At 38.3% G+C, this 20,438-nt stretch overlaps 1 protein-coding gene across 3 annotated transcripts in view; it reads left to right on the top strand.

Moving 5' to 3' along the window:
• The first annotated feature begins 289 nt into the window (after nucleotides 1–289).
• The window catches only part of FAAH2 (fatty acid amide hydrolase 2), a 208,772-nt gene continuing 188,623 nt past the window's right edge, over nucleotides 290–20,438 (top strand). For all 3 annotated transcript variants that reach the window (XM_005593740.5, XM_045384213.3, XM_005593741.5), the window contains exons 1-2: nucleotides 290–601; nucleotides 6,142–6,224. In XM_005593740.5, coding sequence (XP_005593797.1) covers nucleotides 410–601; nucleotides 6,142–6,224 — 275 coding nt within the window. In that variant the 5' untranslated portion in view covers nucleotides 290–409. The remainder of the gene's footprint in view (nucleotides 602–6,141; nucleotides 6,225–20,438) is intronic.

The raw sequence follows: 20,438 nt of genomic DNA on the forward strand, positions 1-20,438 counted from the left end.
TTATCTAGTGTTTGTGGTAACCCTTTGATATAGAAGTAGTTATTCCCATTTTTTTCTTATGAGTAAACTGACTAGGAGATATAGTGTAAGTTGGCCAGGGCTACGCAGTAGCAGAACTGGGGAATTCCAAGGCCAGTGTTCTTTCTTATGATTCACTTTCTGTCTTGGGTTACAACAGCACTAACAACAGGTAGCATTGCACACAGGCAATTGCTGGGAAGGCTCCGCCCCCATCTCTGGCTAGGAGCCCTGCAGGTGATGATAAACAAGCTCCTGTGGAATTGTGGGTAGACACTGGACTTGTAAACGAAAGGCTTCATAAGTACCTCTTTGCTTAGTATTTTGCTCGTCCTTTCCCCAGGGTGCACGTAACCCTCAAGCACTAGGACCGTGCGGAATCCAGGCTACGATGGCACCTTCATTTACCGCCCGCATTCAATTGTTCCTTTTGCGGGCGCTAGGCTTTCTCATAGGCTTAGTAGGTCGAGCAGCTTTAGTCTTAAGGGGCCCAAAGTTTGCCTCAAAGACCCCTCCGCCTGTGACTGAACCATTGCTTCTGCTTTCAGGGATGCAGCTGGCCAAGCTGATCCGACAGAGAAAGGTGAGAGTGCAATTCAGAAGAGGCTGGAGGGACAGGTATTTTAGCAGGATCCAGGAAGCTTAGTGGTGGCGGTGGTTGCGGTTTCCTTTCCATTCTCTACTAGGGCGACTTGACTTAGGAGAGGCATTTATTGGGAATGAAGGGAGACTTCTGGGTGTTGTAGTACGTTTATTTTTACCAAGGACATTTACTGTGGCCATGGGTTGGTACCCTCATAGTCCTTCCTATTCATTTGTCCTATTTGTGCATAATTACTGTGTGTGGGGGGTAAACCAGGTGTGAGTTCTCAGTCATGGAAAGTCAGTCTCTCTTTTTCTCTCTCCCTCCCCCTTTCTCTCTCTGTATTCCTCCCTCTCTCACAGGCCCCAGACCTACCTGCTGCTTACGATTCAACCAATTCTTTTTAAAATTGATTTAAAATGAAAGTAGTACTTGGTCTAGGATAGTAAAAGGTGTGTCTACCAAATATTTAGTGCATAGTATATGTGAAATACTCTGCCTGGGTACTTAAACATATTCTATTTCACGGATGCAGTTATATAGGTAATATTCATATTTTATGCATAAGAAAACTGAAGTAAAATGATTTGCACAACAATTATTGAAAGTTCTAAATTAAAAATAATTAAGCAGCTCATTCGTTTTCTCTAGAGTTGTGCAGGTGGGACTATTCATCTCTGTCGTATAAATGATTGGTTACCTAGAGATCTTGAGCTACAGTCTAGTATTGTTTATTTATACTCCGCTTGTTTTCATCTCTCTGCTGTTTCATTTGTTTTTCGTCATTGTTTTATTTCTGGAATCTACAATACTACTTAACAAAGAAGAGTCATGCAGCAAATACTTCCTGAGTATCTCAGTATGTGTTCCTGACTGTATGAATTAATAATATTTGTATTACACTCCTGGTTACCTTTCAAAGACCTATCCTATCTTCTTGCCGTATCCCCTCCCCAGCCTCTACCCACCCATGCATGCTTTTCTAACTTTCTAACAGTTAGGGAGGCAATGGGATGTATTAGGTCAGTGCAAAAGTAATTGCGATTTTTGTAATTGAGATTTTGACATTAATTTTAATGGCAAAAATCACGATTACTTTTGCACCAACCTAATAGTAGAAAGATGATCTATTTCAAATTTTGGACTGTCTGTCCATGGCTGTGTGACCTTGTGCCACAACAATTGCAGGTAATACATATCAAGCACCTGGCACATAGGAGATTGTGTAACATAATGATTAGAAGGATGGACTCTAGAGTCAGACTGCCTGGGTTCAGAAATCCTAACTTTTCTACAATCTAGCTCTGTGATCTTAAAAACATTTCTTTTCTTTTTTTTTTTTCTGAGACGGAGTCTCGCTCTGTCGCCCAGGCTGGAGTGTAGTGCTGCGATCTCTGCTCACTGCAACCTCCGCCTCCTGGGTTCACGCCATTCTCCTGCCTCAGCCTCCCAAGTAGCTGGGACTATAGGCACCCACCACCACGCCCGGCTAATTTTTTGTATTTTTAATAGAGACAGGTTTTCACCGTGTTAGTCAGGATGGTATCAATCTCCTGACTTCGTGATCCACCCGCCTTGACCTCCCAAAATGTTGGGATGACAGGCGTGAGCCACCGCGCCCGGCCTTAAAAACATTTCTTAACCTTTTGTGTATCTGATATCCTTTAAGAAAAATGAATTTGATAATAGAATCTACCTTTTAGAGTTGTTGTGATGAATTAAATGAATTCATATATGTAAAACTTATAGAACATTGTCTGGCATACTAGTCCTATGTAAATATTAACTATTACTATTATTACTATCTTCAGGTTTTTGGTAACTAGCCATTTTTTATTCATGATTGCCCATGAGAAGAGATAATCTAGATATAGTTTATCTAGATTTATAAAAATGTTCTGAAGGGGAGAAGTGGAGTGGATACAAAGTTTTGTTTATCCCTTAGTTTCTGCCTTTTTTACGCATGGAAATATTATTACTGCAAAACAACTAAATTTATTAAACACCTACCATGTGCCACTTGATAAGGCAAATATTTTACTTAGATTTTTGTAAATTGAATCTTCGTAATGACATTTTGAGGTACATGTAATTATCATCATCTTACAGAAACGGAAAATAAAGTTTAGAGCTTTCTAATAGCTTGTCCAATGCCACACAGCTAGAAAGTGGTAGAGCCAGGTGAATCTTACTCAATTTTTGTTGACACTTTATGGAAGAGTATGCTTCCTGATAACGAACTCTGATTGAACAGTTTCCTGTGAGTCAGTGTCTACTGTCTTTATGCTTGCTTTTGTATCTCTATATGGTTACTCTTCTATTATTCAGAATTCAGTCTACCACTATGTCATCTGAACCTCCACAGCCTCAGTTGGTATCCAAGGTTGGGTCTTGCCAAAAATATATAACTTATGGCCACCACCATACATAGCCTGGTCATTGTTTTCGCACATTTGGATATTTGATTTTGTTGATGATCTGAAAGTCAATAAAGTTTTGAAACCATAAGTCCCACTCTTTATTCATCTCCTTTGTTAGGAGACAAGGGTGGAAAGAGGCTTCATTGCATGATCTTTTTTACTTTCAGATTTTTGAAACATGTGTTCATGTTACCTATTTATAATAAATATAATCAATACTTTAGAAAATTAGAAAAAAAGTATTTTCAGTGTTTAGATAAGTAATAAAAAATATCACTAGTTCTTCCTTTAGTCTGTCCATACAGAGAAATATGGTACAGCCATTAATAAGTATGAAGTTGATCTAAAGGAACAGATATGTAAATAGTTCTGAATTATGTTAAGTGGTAAAAATATAAGGTACTGAACAATGAATATGATATGATTCCTTTTGTGTGAAGGAGGGAGACAGCTGAAGAGAGGGGAGAAGGGAATAAGGGAGTGAGGGAGGGAAAGAGAGAGAGAGTGAGAAGCTTTCACTTTTCATTTGTACTTTTCTGTAGTGAGTGAATTTTCTAACCATGTACCTAGTCTTCATTTCTCTTACGACAGCAAGGTTCATTTGGAAAAAGCAAACAAAAATATCCAGGCTCAGCTATGTGGCTTTGGTTAGGTCACTTAACCTCAGTGAGCCTCAATTGCTTCATCTGTAAAATGGGGATAATATTACATGTGTTGCTAGGAGGAGTTAATGACATAATGTATATAAAGTTCTTGACATATAATAAGTATTCAGGAAATGGCAATTATGGTCATGTTAACTTGTACTTCTAATCCCTGCCTTTTTTTTTTTTTTTTTTTTTTTTGTCACGTTCTGCATGCTACAAACTCAATTAGGGTAGCAGTGGCAGTTGAAGATCTTTGGGGTTGTGTATGTTGATGGAGTGACCAGGTGCTAGACATCAGCTTGACAATCTAGGCTCTTAATGTATATAACCAGCTGTGTATACACTAGACTATTGAGTTATGGTGGCTGAGATCTCTGTCTGTGGATGCATTTAACAAACATTTACTGAAAACCTACTAGATGCATAATTCTAAAGGACAAGTAGAGTTAACCCAAATGAAAAAATACATATAACTTTCTTTTATAATTTTGTAAATCTCCCCTGTATCTATGGTTGCATCTTTTTTTTTCATTCTTAATATTAACCATTTTTCTGCACACACTCTCTCTCCATCATGCTTGTTGCAGTTTATCCGTTTGATAGGTATTTAAAAGTTAGTTCATCTTTTTATACTGGTTTTGTTGTTACTGTTCCTATTTTATTTCTGTTATTAAATTTTATCTTGATTTTGTTATTCTTTAAAAAATTTCTTTATTTTTCTGTTATTTTAAGTTGTCTTACTTTTTATTTTTATAAATAAAAATATATTAGGACAATTTTAGCCATATTCAATAGATTTGATAAAAAATGTTCCTCTTTTTGTGAATTTACTGATAATTTGCCATTTTAGTTTTGTTTACCTCTTAGATCCATTGATTATATGGAAAAATGTTTTTGAAATAGTTAAGCCTTCTAAATATCACCGTTTAATTTTGGGTTTCTAATATTCCTGGATAATTTGTCAAATTGACTAAGAAATTCTCTAAAATCTTTTGAGATTTAAGATCTGCTTTGTGTGACATGATTATTTTTTGTTAATGATTGATGAATAAAGAGCATATTCTTGATGGAGTAAAAATTCTCCCTCACTATGCATTTGAGCATGTTGGTTGTATTATTAAATTCTCAGATATATCCTCACTTTTTACTCCTTGGTCTGTCAGTCTCTGAGAGAGCTATATTGTTTGCTACTGTACTTATACATCTGGTCAACTTCTCTTTGTATTTGTAGTATATGCTTCACGTATTTGCCTGCTTTATTAATTCAGAAAAGTATACAACTGTTATAGCATCCTCATATATCATACCGTTTTAGGATTTAGTTTTAAAATTTGCTTTTTCTGATATTAATGATACCACCTCTGCTTTCTTGTTGTTTGTTTTCACCTAGTATATCTTTGCCTAACTCTTTGTTTTCAATCTTTCATTGTCTTTTTGTTCCAGATGAATTTCATATAAACATTGTATAGCTGAGCTTTTTTTTAAAACCAAATTTAATGTTTTTGCCCTCTGGCAGGGGAATTCAGTCCTTCACACTTATTATGTAATTGGTTTAATCCTTTTCACTTGATGTAATGTTTATAATTTATCAAACTTGCTTTTTTCTTTCCTTTCCTTCTTTTTTTCTGTCTTGATCTGATTTCTTTTTAATTATTTTTCTCTCCTCATTACTTGGGGGTTCTGTTTGGCTTTGCAGTTTTCTAATGTTTATTGTGTCATGTCTAAGAATTAACATTAAAACTACAATTGTATATAATAATTAAATAATAATCTTGTAGCACCCACCCAGGATGTTTTCCTTGTCTTATCCCTCCTCACATGCTTAACTTAAGACCTTTGGTTTAGGGTTGGTAAATTTAGCAAACAAAAGTACAGTATGCTTAGCTAAATTTAAATTTAAGATACATAACATATAGATTTCAGTATAATCATCCCCATGCAATAATTGGGACATACTTATACTAAAATTTACTCTCTATTCATTTGAAATTCAAATTTAACTTGATTTCCTGTGTTTTATCTGGAAACCCTACATTTACGTCCTTTTATGTCTCCACTCCCCAACTCTTGGTTTTGCAGAGATGATCTTAAACTGTTAAGTTTCAGGGCATTACTGAAACGATATCTATTTTTTCATTGATTATTTACTAGAACAAAATATTTGCTAGTTTAGTATATATACATAATATCTCAGAACTCCAATTTATATTTAATTTCAGCAGAGTTTATTCCTTTTGTCCCTACTTATTGTTTGGAACTTTCTTATACTGGTATATTTCTGACATCTTACCTCCAAAATAGACATCTTATACCTCCTCAGCCTCATATTTTGCCTCATGGGGGACTACACTGGGTAATTCACTGAAAGTGTCTCAAAAAATGATTAATGTACGCAGGAATCTTTCAGGAAATACTTGCTGAATGAATTGTTTAGTGAATAAATGGCTGCTAACTAAAGTATTGTATTTTGCAGGTGAAATGTATAGATGTTGTTCAGGCTTATATCAACAGAATCAAGGACGTGAACCCAATGATCAATGGAATTGTCAAGTACAGGTGAGCATTTCCACTCTCTCAAGGAGTCATTTATGTTCGTTTTTGTTCTACTTCTGTGGTCATGCTACCTTAGCATATTTCCTAGATTCTTCTTTCTCTGTTTCCTTCCCTTGTTCTCACTGGGAACTTCTCTGACTTCTAATTTCAGTATTTTGTTCTTTGTTGAGAGTTTATGATTATTTGTCTGCATCCTCCTCCTATTAACTGTAAGATCCTTGATGGAAAGGACTAAAAATTATTGTTTTTGCATATCCAACATCCAGAACAAGGCCTAAAGTTTGGTAGACATCATTGAACGTTTACTGAATAGATTAATATTTGGTAGTGAGTCTAATAGGAGAACCCCCCCCACACACACACGCACACTTTTTCCAATGTGTATTTAGCATAGTAGATAGTATTTTATATAGCTATCATATATGTTACTTCTGTGTCTCTATTGCTAAGTAAACACTTCTCAGCAGCTGTGAGGTATTAGAGGGCCAAAAACTTGGATTATTCTCTTTGTAATATTCTGTTTAACGGGTACCACAGTTCATCTTAGCACACTGTGACATAGGGTGCCATTGTGTAGATCTCAGCCGTTCATGTACCATCTTTAGGATTTTTGTCTTGTTTGCACATCAGCTCTGTTGTTGTTAATATACTTATTAAAATTGAGTCACTTATTCTAACTTAATCATTTTAAAATGAAACTTTGTATCACTATGCATATTAAAAACCTATCATTTAACATGGATGGCTAATGTAAATAAAAACTAGCTAATATTATGAAATTATAGACCTTCAAAATATTTTAATGAAATATAATTTCATTAAAAACTGCATCAAATGAATTTGTATCATAAGAGATACTTTATACATGTTTTCTCATTTGATCATCTCAACAGGATTTCAAAAAAAGTATGTGACAGAGTCATGATTCAAGAATATAGATATGTGACTCCAAGCTTATATAACAGAACTATGGGGTGGTTCTATGTTTCAGGGGGTCCTGGTTTGTCTCTCTCTTCTATGAACCAACTTTTACCTGAAATGTAATTTGGGGGTACTTTTTGGGCAGAGTGTATCTTTAAACATTTGAGAGATATTCGATTATTTAAATTTTCTGTTGCCTTTTAAAAAGGAGTTCCGAGCAAGGGGGTCAGTTGTTGCAGAGCTTGTTTTTGTGTATGAGGACATACATAAAAATCTGAGAGAAAATCAGATTTGTGACCTTGTTGAAAATAATGAGTTTGGGCTACTACTAGGAGACTGGAGAGGGTGCTTGTGGTAAATGGGGGGAGCATGGCAGGACAGTGACTGTCAGGGGATTGGAGATTTGAAGAGAGAGAAAACGTGACTGCTTTGAAGAGAGAGACCTTAGGTGAAATAAAATAAGTGTTCAGAAATAATTTTATGAAGTTCATGCATGCTCTGTGTGACATCTGTGCTTTTTTCCTCCCTCCTGTAAAGGGCCCCCAAATGGTCTTACTGTCCTGATAATAGTGTTTTTATTTTACTAGAAATTTAAAACATTGGCATTAAGATGAAAAATATGTGTACAGCACCTAGTATAGAACCTTACATCAATCCCTCAGTGTTAGCTCTTTTATTGTTATGGTTGTTATTACAACATGAGCTCAATAAATAGAGCTGTCCTTATGATTATACACAGTTCTATTGCATTGTTATTCCTGTTTGCTTGGCACTAAAACTGACTGTCAAGGCAGTTCAATGATTAAAATCACACAGCTATGAAATAGTAGGAGGATATGTGAACTTTAATTATGCTGGCTTCTAGCTTTGTCTTTCTTTGGCTTCCAGCTTTGTGTCTGTGATAGACTGATGAGAAAATATTCACTGCTTTTTTATCTTATTCCCAAACCTGTTCTTCCATCCAGTCACACAAGCAAGATACCCCTAGACTCTACCTTCTTCCTTCCTTTCCCAAATCTATCTTTTAACTCTAATTAGTCAACAAATTTTACTGGCTCTTCTTTATTTATCATCATGTCAAACTTGTTTTGCTTCATATCCTATCCTAATCATACAGAACTACTCTATTTCTCCTGATCCACTTATGCTCTCTATCATCTGCATAACTTTGCACATGTTATTACTTTTGCCTGGAACACTTTCTCTTTCCCCACCTCTCCTTTATTTGGCTTAGTTAATTTTTTTAGGACTCAGTCTGGTTCTCAATTTTATATTGTCTAATCATCTCAGTCTCTGTAAGATTTCTACTCTGAGCTCCCAGAGCACATTGTGCTCATGTCACTTTTGTATCATGCAGGGCCCAGAAACCACACTATTTTAACAAAGAATTTAATATAGGGAATTGGTAGAATAGATGTTTAAGGACTGAAAAAACAAACAAAAAAAGTAACACTGAAGTAACACCGAGATGATGACTGCAGGAAACAGTAAAGTGAGGAAACACCCTAGGTATGAGGGAACAAAGGGAAGAAATTGGGATTATCATAATCTAGGCTTTCAAAGGAAATGCCTGCAGAGCTGGGACCAAGACATCTGTGAAAAGGGTGTTACCTGGCTGCTGCTTCTACCTCAGAAACTTTGAAAAGGGACCTCATATTCAGAGCTGTAGTTCAGAATTCTGAGAAGCAGCTGCCAGCTGACTGGCGCCGGTATTTCTGAGGGAGTGTGATGAGACTGATTCTAGATTGTGGGAATAAATAGGAAACTGGAATCAACTACTGTGGCTTGGATGAAAAGCTATTGTTGAAACAATGGTGTCAGGAACAGCAAGCAAACTGGAAGAAACAAACCCCTTCACCTCTTTTCTTTCCTCCTAGTCTTTATCTAGCACCGATATTTGAAGGATCCAAGAGGGCACAAATTATCAAAGGAAAGTTTAGTTTTCTGAGTCCCATCATAAAGTGGCATATAGAATACTTGTTTGAGGGCTGAGAGATAATAGTATAAAAACTGGTTCAACATTGCATAGTCATTGTGGTCTTGATTGTCTCACCCACCAGATTGTGAGTTCCTCAGTGGCATGGACCGTGTCTTTTTCATCTTATTGTCTTCAGTGTCTAGAACATGAACTGATATTTAGCATTTCTTCAGTAAGTAATGATTTAATATACCTGTGTTTAGACAATGTTTGTTTTGGAGGTCCTGAATGCAGTTTCGTCTTATGCTCCGCAACCTGTTGGCTTCTTATATCTTCCTGGATTATGATTTGTTGTTCACTGTTTTTCTTGCTTGCCTGGAAAAGTACAAATTTGTTACTACTTTTAGACTTTGCTCCCTGGAGCATCTATTGTCATGCATTTAATGCAATAGATATGTTCTTCCCAATCTTTGAATGACATAGAAAATGGTCAAGGCAAACTTTCTGGGAGCCTTAGAGTCCATAGATGTCAAGGCGCAAAATACACACTTACAGAATCACATAGACCTGGGACACAATTCTTCCTCTGTTAGTTATTGTATGAACTTAGGCATGTTTTGGAATCTCTCTGAATCTTTGTTTTATTCTTTCTAAAGGGGAAAATAATATGGACGCTCAAAATTTATAGTTTTACTAATTTAAATGCTTGAAAACACTTTCATTCATTTATCCCACAAATGGCTATTGAATGCTTACTATATGCCTAGTAGTGCGCTAGGTGTTGAAGATATAAAGATAAACACGACAGTCCCTGACTTCTTTCAGCTCCCAGTCTGGTGGTTGAAGCATGCGAATAACCATTATTTACTGCACAGTGGAATTAGTGCTCTGATAGGGGAAGAAAAGAGTACTGAGGGAGCATGGAGAAGGTTACTGATCCAAGACTGAAGAGGTTTCAGAAAAGGCTTTCTGGAGAAAGTGATATTATGTGTTGCTTTCCACTGAAAAGCTATCCAAGGGGTAGAATCCTCCTTGGATTTCACTCCCCTACCACTGGCTGTATTCGAATCACTGAGCAAGTGCAGAATTTCAAGATATATAGATTTTTTTAAAACTCTCTCAGACCTCAATAAGTCTTTCACTCAACCCACATTGGCCAACCTATGTATCATCTGGTGTCACAGCCACCCTTAGGCCTTATCCTCTGTTTGTCTCCATAGAAGCAAGGGTAAGGATTTTTGGCTGAGGTGCCTTGTTTCAGCTTGGCTGAAACTATGGGGATTTCCTTGGTCTCAGGAGTCCAGTGCTGCCTTGTGGCACTGAGGCCACGTATAAGGATATCCAATTTCCTTTATGCCTTTATCAACCTTCCCTTGGAAGTTCTCTGCTTGTGCTGATTGTGTGTGGCTGAAGTTTGGGCAATGCTAGCAAAGGGGATTTCAAGACCTTAGGAAAGTGTACAGAGTTAAGGCACTACCTTTTCTCCATCCTTCGAACGAACAGGACTGGGGAGCCTGACTGCCCTGCCCCACCTGGTTGGGAAACTCCTGTGAGGCAAGTGTTGCAGGACCCCTGTCTTACATCAACAAATATTGTGCCAGTAAGTGGTGCTGATAACATCAGTATTGGTAGGACTTGTTGAAGAAATAGCTGCTGCAGTTCTTCTCATTTTTTTTTCTGGTATAGAGACTTGTAACCCATTTCCTAAATTTCATCTTGCCACTTCCCTAAGCTCTGTGGTTTGGGTGACATGGCTTTGGCTTAATCTTCTGTAATTCTAATCCTTTGATTTTCCTAACAGGAATTTTGTTGACTGTCAGGAGAACCGGATGATATTAGTAATGATGATAGTGATAGCTGACATTTACTGAGTGGCTCTTCTGTGCTAGGTACTGTGTGTATGCATTGTCACATTTAAATAACAAAGCATGTAGATGCTATTGTTACCACCATTTTATAGCTGGAGAAACAGTTTAGTAAGTTGTCACTTGCAAGGTTATATAACCACCTCAGATCAGTCTTTCTCCAAAGCCTGGAATTTGACCATTCTGCTACACTGCTTTTTGGATAGCCAGGTTCTTTGCATTTGTAAGAGACCAGATTGCAACATTCTCAGATTAATACTTTGCTGTGCCTAATTCGCTACCAAAACTGTCTCATTTTTTTTTAAAACATAAGTAAGCTTCTAAAAAATGTAGTCAATACTTATTTTTCTGAATCCTTACCCCTTAATTACACCTACACTCGCTGAAATCTAGCTTCTGTTCCTACCACTCAATTAAAAATAACCTGCTGGCTGGGTGCGGTGGCTCACACCTGTAATTCCAGCACTTTGGGAGGCTGAGGAGGGCAGATTACCTGAGGTCAGGAGTTCGAGACCAGCTTGGCCAACATGGTGAAACTCCATCTCTACTAAAAATACAAAAATTAGCCGGGTATGGTGGTACATGCCTGTAATCCCAGCTACTCAGGAGGCCAAGGAAGGAGAATTGCTTGAGCCCGGGAGGCGGAGGTTGCAGTGAGTCGAGATCGTGCCACTGCACTCCAGCCTGGCCGACAGAGAAAGACTCTGTCTGAAAAACAAAACAAAACAAAACAAAACAAAACAAACAAACCAAACAATCAAACAAAATAGCCTGCTAACTCTATCAGTTTGGGTTGTTTCTACTGCAAATAACAGAAAACCCAATTCAAAATGACTGAAAGCAATAGGGAAAGTATACTATCGCACAAACCAGTAAGTCTTTCGGTAAGTTAGCTCTAGAATTGATTGACTCAGCAGCTGAAAAATGTCACCATTAACCTGTTTTCAGTCTTTTGCCTTGGACTCCTAGTTTGTCAGCCTTATTAGACTAGGTCTTCTCATTGTCACAAGATGGATGCTATGCCTTATGTCTCAAGAGCCAAAATTGTGACCAGATACCACTGGCAAACCAATTTTTGGCAAGGTGAATAACATCACTGTGATAGCACTAAACAAATAAATCACACACTTAAGGTTAGAGATTGGGCCTATTTCCTGTGAGGCATATGGCAGTACAATAAAGAAAGTTGCCTGAAAAATTAAAGTTATGTTTATAAAGGGAAAAAGTTTTGTTTATAAAAGGAAAAAGTGAATTTTGGATAGGCAGCCAACAATGTCTGCAACTCTTGACAATATGACTTTGGGTGAGTCCTTAAGCTCTCTTTATCTCAGTTTCCTCATAACCATAATGAAGCAACTGTTAGGTACCTAATGTTATTATTGTGAGGATGGAGCAACTTAACGAATTTAAAACACAATGATTGGCACATAAAACGGACTCGGTATTGGTTCATGTTGCTCTTATTATCAAAATGATAATTGCTCTGTTCTTGAAGTCATTGCTACCTGTTGCTTCTAGACAGTGCTCTTCTATTATTTTATTATTTAACTCTTACACATCTAAATACATTTTATTCTTCCTTAAGGTATGATTCTGTAATTGTGTGTGTGTGTGTGTGTGTGTATGTGTATAATAGTTCATGTATATAGTTATAAATATTCTTAGCCTTCGTCTTCTATGACTTCAAATATCATTTGAACACTGATAATTCCTGGAACTTTGTCTGCAACCCAGACCTTTCCTCTAAGCTCAATTCCTTTTTTTTTTTAATTTTTTAAAATTTTACTTTATTTTATTATTTATTTATTTATTTATTTATTTATTTATTTATTATTATTATACGTTAAGTTCTAGGGTACATGTGCATAATGTGCAGGTTTGTTACATATGTATACATGTGCCATGTTGGTGTGCTGCACCCATCAACTCGTCAGCACCCATCAACTTGTCATTTACATCAGGTATAACTCTGAATGCAATCCCTCCCCCATTCCCCCTCACCATGATAGGCCCCGGTGTGTGATGTTCCCCTTCCCGAGTCCAAGTGATCTCATCGTTCAGTTCCCACCTATGAGTGAGAACATGCGGTGTTTGGTTTTCTGTTCTTGTGATAGTTTGCTAAGAATGATGGTTTCCAGCTGCATCCATGTCCCTACAAAGGACACAAACTCATCCTTTTTTATGGCTGCATCGTATTCCATGGTGTATATGTGCCACATTTTCTTAATCCAGTCTGTCACTGATGGACATTTGGGTTGATTCCAAGTCTTTGCTATTGTGAATAGTGCCACAATAAACATACGTGTGCATGTGTGTTTATAGCAGCATGATTTATAAACCTTTGGATTATAGTAATGGGATGGCTGGGTCATATGGTACATCTAGTTCTAGATCTTTGAGGAATCGCCATACTGTTTTCCATAATGGTTGAACTAGTTTACAATCCCACCAACAGTGTAAAAGTGTTCCTATTTCTCCACATCCTCTCCAGCACCTGTTGTTTCCTGACTTTTTAATGATTGCCAGTCTAACTGGTGTGAGATGGTATCTCATTGTAGTTTTGATTTGCATTTCTCTGATGGCCAGTGATGATGAGCATTTTTTCATGTGTCTGTTGGCTGTATGAATGTCTTCTTTTGAGAAATGTCAGTTCATATCCTTTGCCCACTTTTGGATGGGGTTGTTTGTTTTTTTCTTGTAAATTTGTTTGAGTTCTTTGTAGGTTCTGGATATTAGCCCGTTGTCAGATGAGTAGATTGCAAAAATTTTCTCATACCTATGTCCTGAATGGTACTACCTAGGTTTTCTTCTAGGATTTTTATGGTATTAGGTCTAACATTTAAGTCTCTAATCCGTCTTGAATTAATTTTCGTAAAAGGAGTAAGGAAAGGATCCAGTCTCAGCTTTCTACTTCTGGCTAGCCAATTTTCCCAGCACCATTTATTAAACAGGGAATCCTTTCCCCATTTCTTGTTTCTCTCAGGTTTGTCAAAGATCAGATGGCTGTAGATGTGTGGTATTATTTCTGAGGACTCTGTTCTGTTCATTGGTCTATATTTCTGTTTTGGTAGCAGTACCATGCTGTTTTGGTTACTGTAGCCTTGTAGTATAGTTTGAAGTCAGGTAGCGTGATGCCTCCAGCTTTGTTCTTTTGACTTAGGATTGTCTTGGAGTTGCGGGCTTTTTTTTTTTCTTAAATAAATTTATTTATTATTATTATACTTTAAGTTGTAGGGTACATGTGCATAACGTGCAGGTTTGTTACATATGTATACTTGTGCCTTGTTGGTGTGCTGCACCCATCAACTCGTCATTTACATCAGGTATAACTCCCAATGCAATCCCTTCCCCCTCCCCCCTGCCCCCTCCCCATGATAGGCCCTGGTGTGTGATGTTCCCCTTCCTGAGTCCAAGTGATCTCATTGTTCAGTTCCCACCTATGAGTGAGAACATGCGGTGTTTGGTTTTCTGTTCTTGTGATAGTTTGCTAAGAATGATGGTTTCCAGCTGCATCCATGTCCCTACAAAGGACACAAACTCATCCTTTTTTATGGCTGCATAGTATTCCATGGTGTATATGTGCCACATTTTCTTAATCCAATCTGTCACTGATGGACATTTGGGTTGATTCCAAGTCTTTGCTATTGTGAATAGTGCCGCAATAAACATACATGTGCATGTGTCTTTACAGCAGCATAATTTATAATCCTTTGGGTATATACCCAGTAATGGGATGGCTGGGTCATATGGTACATCTAGTTCTAGATCCTTGAGGAATCGCCATACTGTTTTCCATAATGGTTGAACTAGTTTACAATCCCACCAACAGTGTAAAAGTGTTCCTATTTCTCCACATCCTCTCCAGCACCTGTTGTTTCCTGACTTTTTAATGATCGCCATTCTAACTGGTGTGAGATGGTATCTCATTGTGGTTTTGATTTGCATTTCTCTGATGGCCAGTGATGATGAGCATTTTTTCATGTGTCTGTTGGCTGTATGAATGTCTTCTTTTGAAAATGTCAGTTCATATCCTTTGCCCACTTTTTGATGGGGTTGTTTGTTTTCTTCTTGTAAATTTGTTTGAGTTCTTTGTAGGTTCTGGATATTAGCCCTTTGTCAGATGAGTAGATTGCAAAAGTTTTCTCCCATTCTGTAGGTTGCCTGTTCACTCTGATGGTAGTTTCTTTTGCTGTGCAGAAGCTCTTTAGTTTAATTAGATCCCATTTGTCAATTTTGGCTTTTGCTGCTGTTGCTTTTGGTGTTTTAGACATGAAGTCTTTGCCCATGCCTATGTCCTGAATGGTACTACCTAGGTTTTCTTCTAGGATTTTTATGGTATTAGGTCTAACATTTAAGTCTCTAATCCATCTTGAATTAATTTTCATATAAGGAGTAAGGAAAGGATCCAGTCTCAGCTTTCTACTTCTGGCTAGCCAATTTTCCCAGCACCATTTATTAAATAGGGAATCCTTTCCCCATTTCTTGTTTCTCTCAGGTTTGTCAAAGATCAGATGGCTGTAGATGTGTGGTATTATTTCTGAGGACTCTGTTCTGTTCATTGGTCTATATTTCTGTTTTGGTAGCAGTACCATGCTGTTTTGGTTACTGTAGCCTTGTAGTATAGTTTGAAGTCAGGTAGCGTGATGCCTCCAGCTTTGTTCTTTTGACTTAGGATTGTCTTGGAGATGCGGGCTTTTTTTGGTTCCATATGAACTTTAAAGCAGTTTTTTCCAATTCTGTGAAGAAACTCATTGGTAGCTTGATGGGGATGGCATTGAATCTATAAATTACCTTGGGCAGTATGGGCATTTTCACAATATTGATTCTTCCTATCCATGAGCAAGGTATGTTCTTCCATTTGTTTGTGTCCTCTTTGATTTCACTGAGCAGTGGTTTGTAGTTCTCCTTGAAGAGGTCCTTTACATCCCTTGTAAGTTGGATTCCTAGATATTTTATTCTCTTTGAAGCGATTGTGAATGGAAGTTCATTCCTGATTTGGCTCTCTGTTTGTCTGTTCCTGGTGTATAAGAATGCTTGTGATTTTTGCACATTAATTTTGTATCCTGAGACTTTGCTGAAGTTGCTTATCAGCTTAAGGAGATTTTGGGCTGAGACAATGGGGTTTTCTAAATATACAATCATGTCATCTGCAAACAGGGACAATTTGACTTCTTCTTTTCCTAACTGAATACCCTTGATTTCTTTCTCTTGCCTGCTTGCCCTAGCCAGAACTTCCAACACTATGTTGAATAAGAGTGGTGAGAGAGGGCATCCCTGTCTTGTGCCAGTTTTCAAAGGGATTTTTTCCAGGTTTTGCCCATTCAGTATGATATTGGCTATTGGTTTGTCATAAATAGCTCTTATGATTTTGAGGTACGTTCCATCAATGCCGAATTTATTGAGAGTTTTTACCATGAAGGGCTGTTGAATTTTGTCAAAAGCCTTTTCTGCATCTATTGAGATAATCATGTGGTTCTTGTCTTTGGTTCTGTTTATGTGCTGGATTATGTTTATTGATTTGCAAATGTTGAACCAGCCTTGCATCCCAGGGATGAAGCCCACTTGATCGTGGTGGATAAGCTTTTTGATGTGCTGCTGGATCCGGTTTGCCAGTATTTTATTAAGGATTTTTGCATCGATGTTCATCAGGGATATTGGTCTAAAATTCTCTTTTTTTTGTTGTGTCTCTGCCAGGCTTTGGTATCAGGATGATGTTGACCTCATAAAATGAGTTAGGGAGGATTCCCTCTTTTTCTATTGATTGGAATAGTTTCAGAAGGAATGGTACCAGCTCCTCCTTGTACCTCCGGTAGAATTCAGCTGTGAATCCATCTGGTCCTGGACTTTTTTTGGTTGGTAGGCTATTAATTATTGCCTCAATTTCAGAGCCTGCTATTGGTCTATTCAGGGATTCAATTTCTTCCTGGTTTAGTCTTGGAAGAGTGTAAGTGTCCAGGAAATTATCCATTTCTTCTAGAATTTCTAGTTTATTTGCGTAGAGGTGTTTATAGTATTCTCTGATGGTAGTTTGTATTTCTGTGGGGTCGGTGGTTGTATCCCCTTTATCAATTTTTATTGCATCTATTTGATTCTTCTCTCTTTTCTTCTTTATTAGTCTTGCTAGCGGTCTGTCAATTTTGTTGATCTTTTCAAAAAACCAACTCCTGGATTCATTGATTTTTTGGAGGGTTTTTTGTGTCTCTATCTCCTTCAGTTCTGCTCTGATCTTAGTTATTTCTTGCCTTCTGCTAGCTTTCGAATGTGTTTGCTCTTGCTTCTCTAGTTATTTTAATTGTGATGTGAAAGTGTCAATTTTAGATCTTTCCAGCTTTCTCTTGTGGGCATTTAGTGCTATAAGTTTCCCTCTACACACTGCTTTTAATGTGTCCCAGAGATTCTCGTATGTTGTATCTTTGTTCTCATTGGTTTCAAAGAACATCTTTATTTCTGCCTTCCTTTTGTTATGTACCCAGTAGTCATTCAGGAGCAGGTTGTTCAGTTTCCATGTAGTTGAGCTGTTTTGATTGAGTTTCTTATTCCTGAGTTCTAGTTTGATTGCACTGTGGTCTGAGAGACAGTTTGTTATAATTTCTGTTCTTGTACATTTGCTGAGGAGTGCTTTACTTCCAATTATGTGGTCTATTTTGGAATAAGTGCGATGTGGTGCTGAGAAGAATGTATATTCTGTTGATTTGGGGTGGAGAGTTCTGTAGATGTCTATTAGGTCTGCTTGCTGCAGAGATGAGTTCAATTCCTGGATATCCCTGTTAACTTTCTGTCTCGTAGATCTGTCTAATGTTGACAGTGGAGTGTTGAAGTCTCCCATTATTATTGTATGGGAGTGTAAGTCTCTTTGTAAGTCTCTAAGGACTTGCTTTATGAATCTGGGTGCTCCTGTATTGGGCGCATATATATTTAGGATAGTTAGCTCTTCCTGTTGAATTGATCCCTTTACCATTATGTAATGGCCTTCTTTGTCTCTTTTGATCTTTGATGGTTTAAAGTCTGTTTTATCAGAGACTAGTATTGCAACCCCTGCTTTTTTTTGTTCTCCATTTGCTTGGTAAATCTTCCTCCATCCCTTTATTTTGAGCCTATGTATGTCTCTGCATGTGAGATGGGTCTCCTGAATACAGCAGAAAGATGGGTCTTGACTCTTTATCCAGTTTGCCAGTCTGTGTCTTTTAATTGGAGCATTTAGTCCATTTACATTTAAAGTTAATATTGTTATGTGTGAACTTGATCCTGCCATTATGATATTAACTGGTTATTTTGCTCGTTAGTTGACGCAGTTTCTTCCTAGCCTCGATGGTCTTTACATTTTGGCATGTTTATGCAGTGGTTGGTACCGGTTGTTCCTTTCCATGTTAGTGCTTCTTTCAGGGTCTCTTTTAAGGCAGGCCTGGTGGTGACAAAATCTCTAAGCATTTGCTTATCTGTAAAGGATTTTATTTCTCCTTAACTTATGAAACTTAGTTTGACTGGATTTGAAATTCTGGGTTGAAAATTCTTTTCTTTAATAATAAATAAAATAAATAAATAGATAAATAAATAAATAAATAATAGACTCCCCAAAAACAAGCTAGAGAAAAAAAAATGAGTAAAATATAATTTCCAAAAAAAAAAAAAAAAAAGAATGTTGCATATTGGCCCCCACTCTCTTCTGGCTTGGAGAGTTTCTGCCGAGAGATCTGCTGTTAGTCTGATGAGCTTCCCTTTGTGGGTAACCTGACTTTTCTCTCTAGCTGCCCTTAAGATTTTTTCCTTCATTTCAACTTTGGTGAATCTGGCAATTATGTGTCTTGGAGTTGCTCTTCTCGAGGAGTATTATTGTGGCGTTCTCTGTATTTCCTGGATTTGAATCTTGGCCTGCCCTACTAGGTTGGGGAAGTTCTCCTGGATGATATCCTGAAGAGTGTTTTCCAACTTGGTTCCATTTTCCCCCTCACTTTCAGGCACCCCAATCAGACGTAGATTTGGTCTTTTTACATAATCCCATACTTCTTGCAGGCTTTGTTCATTTCTTTTTCTTCTTTTTTCTTTTGGTTTCTCTTCTCGCTTCATTTCATTCATTTGATCCTCAATCGCTGATACTCTTTCTTCCAGTTGATCGGATCGGTTAGTGAAGCTTGTTCATTTGTCACGTATTTCACGTGTCATGCTTTTCATCTCTTTCATTTCGTTTATGACCTTCTCTGCATTAATTACTCTAGCTATCAATTCTTCCACTTTTTTTTTTCAAGAGTTTTAGTTTCTTTGCGCTGGGTACGTAATTCCTCCTTTAGCTCTGAGAAATTTGATGGACTGAAGCCTTCTTCTCTCATCTCGTCAAAGTCATTCTCCGTCCAGCTTTAATCCGTTGCTGGCGATGAGCTGCGCTCCTTTGCTGGGGGAGATGCGCTCTTATTTTTTGAATTTTCAACTTTTCTGCCCTGCTTTTTCCCCATCTTTGTGGTTTTATCTGCCTCTGGTCTTTGATGATGGTGACGTACTGATGGGGTTTTGGTGTGGGTGTCCTTCGTGTTTGATAGTTTTCCTTCTAACAGTCAGGACCCTCAGCTGTAGGTCTGTTGGAGATTGCTTGAGGTCCACTCCAGACCCTGTTTGCCTGGGTATCAGCAGCAGAGGCTGCAGAAGATAGAATATTTCTGAACAGCGAGTGTACCTGTCTGATTCTTGCTTTGGAAGCTTCGTCTCAGGGGTGTACCCAGCTGTGTGAGGTGTGAGGTGTCGGTTTGCACCTAGTGGTGGATGTCTCCCAGTTAGGCTACTCAGGGGTCAGGGACCCACTTGAGCAGGCATTCTGTCCCTTCTCAGATCTCAACCTCTGTGTTGGGAGATCCACTGCTCTCTTCAAAACTGTCAGATAGAGTTTTTTGTGTCTGCAGAGGCGTCTGCTGCTTTTGTTGTTGTTTAGCTGTGCCCTGTCCCCAGACTTGGAGTCTACCGAGACAGGCAGGTTTCCTTGAACTGCTGTGATCTCCACCCAGTTCGAGCTTCCCAGTGGCTTTGTTTACCTACTTAAGCCTCAGCAATGACAGGCGCCCCTCCCCCTGCCTTGCTGCTGCCTTGTGGTTACAATGCAGACTGCTGTGCTAGCAATGATGGAGGCTCCGTGGGCGTGGGGCCCTCCCGGCCAGGTGTGGGATAAAATCTCCTGGTGTGTCCGTTTGCTTAAAGCACAGTATTGGGGTGGGAGTTACCGGATTTTCCTGGTGTTGTGTGTCTCAGTTCCCCTGGCTAGGAAAAGGGATTCCCTTCCCCCTTGCGCTTCCCAGGTGAGGCAATGCCTCACCCTGCTTCAGCTCTCGCTAGTCGGGCTGCAGCAGCTGACCAGCACCGATTGTCTGGCGCTCCCTAGTGAGATGAACCCAGTACCTCAGTTGAAAATGCAGAAATCACCTGTCTTCTGTGTCCTTCGCGCTGGGAGTTGGAGACTGGAGCTGTTCCTATTCGGCCATCTTGCTCTGCCCCAAACAGCTGAATTCCTATATATGTATCTACCTACTTGAC

The sequence above is a fragment of the Macaca fascicularis genome, chromosome X (genome assembly GCF_037993035.2).
Source record: "Macaca fascicularis isolate 582-1 chromosome X, T2T-MFA8v1.1".
In the NCBI taxonomy this organism is placed as follows: domain Eukaryota; kingdom Metazoa; phylum Chordata; class Mammalia; order Primates; family Cercopithecidae; genus Macaca; species Macaca fascicularis.